This window comes from Littorina saxatilis, linkage group LG16 (genome assembly GCF_037325665.1).
Source record: "Littorina saxatilis isolate snail1 linkage group LG16, US_GU_Lsax_2.0, whole genome shotgun sequence".
NCBI classification, from domain to species: Eukaryota; Metazoa; Mollusca; class Gastropoda; order Littorinimorpha; family Littorinidae; genus Littorina; species Littorina saxatilis.
In genome coordinates, this window is record NC_090260.1 from 47,224,329 (window position 1) to 47,227,072 (window position 2,744).

Here is a 2,744-nt window from a genome sequence, read left to right on the forward strand (position 1 = left end):
TAGCAGACGATCTCTTCAATGTTTATCACAAAATCAGCAAACTCTCCTGTCACATAGAACGTCCATTGTATAGTGCAATGTTGAAACTAAGTTACCGGTCTGAAACATTTAGTCCTTTCTTCTGAGACAATCCTTGTTCTCTTATCATCTACAGATTTACCGCAGTCTTCACCACGCGAATTCCCAACAGAAGTCAGACTTTCGAACATACAAACTACGTGGGCAAGCATGATACGTCATGACGTCATATGATTCCTAACATATTGACGTAATGCTAAGCATCCGGTTATCTCGAGTTTTCTCCGTAATACATGTCCGTGGGTTTTTCAATGTTCGGTTATTTCCGTGGCTTCATGCGGAAAGGGAACCGTCGTCTGCAATCAACGACATGGACCATTCTGGTACTTGTTGCAGACAAAAACATGATTTTAACACAGAATTTAATGTCAGAATAGCTATATAAACGCTATTGTGTTTTCATCGTAGCAATAGGGTCCGATATTTAGACTCGAACAAGTATAATGCGACTCGTCTTCGACTCGTCGGCATTATACTTGTCTCGTCTAAATATCGGGCCCTAATGCTACGCTGAAAACACAATAGCTGTTAATGGACCACCTTCAACAAATCGAAGAAAATAAAAGCTAAAGGCTATTTTCATTAATTCATTAAGAAGCTTGCTGGAAATAACCTATAACTAGCCCTCGAGATTTAAAAAAAATGCAACAAAAAGTCTTCTTTTCGTGGAAGTTAATAATTTCACTTATTTTCACTGTTTTTGATAAGCTTCTTTTGTTTCCTGGTGTGCTTCAAATAATGCTCTCATCAACCCGAAACAGATAAATCTAGAGCATATTTTAATTATGCTGGCTTGTACACTAAGTTGTATCATGTTATTTTGAAATATAGGGGGCTTTTTACAGTGATTCGTGAAGGCCGCATCACTTGTGATTTTTTCTGTATTTAATTTTTGCTGAATGTCTATCAAAGCTATTTCACTCTAATTAGGCCTCACGGTTAACCTAAGAGAGAAGGACTACCAAACACAAAATGAAACTTCTTCGCAAGAAAACAAGCTAGTTATCAGCATGAAACAAAAAGTGGTCCATATTAGGAGCCCTTCCCCTATCATGCTAGGGAAAGAACGTCGTAAGGTGACATGATGATTTTTGTTGACGTCATATGTGTGTTCTAAACTCAAATTAAATTTTTACAAGCATCCCTGAGCGTGATTCTTTCAGGCGAGATATTCTTTCGGCTAACCGCTCGCGAAGCTAGGAGGCGAGATTGTCTATGAAACGGTTTAATGGCTAGCTACGCAAGAATTAAACACCATTGGTTGATTCCGAAAAGGTCGTCTGTACTGGTCAGTAAAAAAAACATGGACAGCCAATCGGATGGGCAGCTGCGTGGCCGCCATGTTTTCTCGCCAAGCCAGCAAGCCGAAAGCTACCAAGCGTTCGAGGCGAGAATTCTAGCGTCACTCGCGGCGAGATATGCCCAACAAACGGTACTTCCTCGCCCAATTTGCCAATCTCGCCTATTCTCGGCTGTAAGAAACAGGGTGCTGGTCTGCAAGTGTACCACTGCTGAAAATGAATGCATGATTTTGATTTAACGAATTTCTGAAGTTTGAGCATATTTTCAAAGTCAAGCACTGTAAAACTATATCATTTTCGAACTAGTAAATAATAAGGCATACAGGGGTATTAATGTTATGAGTCTTGTATCAGACTGTTCGCCACCTCTACATGGCCCAGACCACTCGCACAGTACAGTGCTGTGAAACCCTGTGTGTCTGTTGTGTTGATGGCAGCACCATGCTTCAACAGAGTGTTCACCACCTCTTCATGGCCCTGAAGACTCGCGAAGAGCAGTGCTGTGGCATCCTGAGTGTCTGTCATGTTCAAATCAGCACCTTTACTAATCAGGTACTCACAGATATTATTACAATTGTGACGACTTGCTTTATGAAGGGGAGTGCGGTTTACCGCATCTTTGGCAGTGATCTTTGCACCATTTTTCATGAGAAGTTGCACAATGTCAGTGTTATCCTTTTCACGCGCGACATGAAGTGGTGTCATCTCTCTGTCAGTATGTGTGTTGACCTCAGCGCCGTTTTGAATTAGAATACGAGCGACATCTGTCTGGCTGAAGTAACATGCTTCGTGTAGTGGTGTCCACAGGCGCGCCCCACCCCTAATGTTTACCCCAGAGCCGTTCTCTATCAAGATCTCAGCTACGTCAGTATGACCGTAATGAGCAGCAAGATGTAAAGCAGTAACTCCATCCCTGTCACTAGCACCTATATCAGCTCCTTTCGCAATCAGCAACTGAATTACATTGATGTGGCCCTGTCTGACAGCCTCATGAAGTGCTGTGTTGCCAGAATCGTCTATAGAGTTAACGTCAACACCTCCATACAGAAGGTTCTCCAAAGCATCTGCATCTCCTTTGCAACTTGCTGACATGACAGATGTCACTCTGCCATCGTTCTTTTCAGTATCCATTATAAAACTGTTGTCACTGTCGTTCATCTTCAATTCAGCATTGTGTTTTTTTTCCTGTGCAAATTTATGTAGTATCTACACTTTTACAGAGGGAATCACCAACTGGCGATGGAGTGGCATCGTCATTTCTACTCTGTGTTGTCGCTGGTGGACAGCTACTGCTGTAGGCCATCTTAGACATCACACGAGAGCGTGACAGTGCTGCCTCAACTTTCACAAAAAGCCCAATACAGT

At 42.2% G+C, this 2,744-nt stretch overlaps 1 protein-coding gene across 1 annotated transcript; it reads right to left on the reverse strand.

The window, feature by feature from the left end:
* Positions 1–1,715: 1,715 nt before the first annotated feature.
* Positions 1,716–2,510, reverse strand: LOC138950036 (ankyrin repeat domain-containing protein 29-like). The gene is made up of 2 exons (XM_070321821.1): positions 2,211–2,510; positions 1,716–1,889 (listed from the first exon to the last, which is right to left on the reverse strand). Exons 1-2 carry the CDS (start codon positions 2,508–2,510, stop codon positions 1,716–1,718), a joined length of 474 nt encoding a protein of 157 aa, XP_070177922.1.
* Positions 2,511–2,744: the final 234 nt, after the last annotated feature.

Bases quoted from the DNA above. Each gene is read 5' to 3' on its own strand.
- LOC138950036 (XM_070321821.1), bottom strand. From the start codon at position 2,510: ATGGATACTGAAAAGAACGATGGCAGAGTGACATCTGTCATGTCAGCA. The intron at 1,890-2,210 runs GTAAACATTAGG...ACAGACACTCAG, and splicing joins TGATAGAGAACGGCTCTGGG to GATGCCACAGCACTGCTCTT.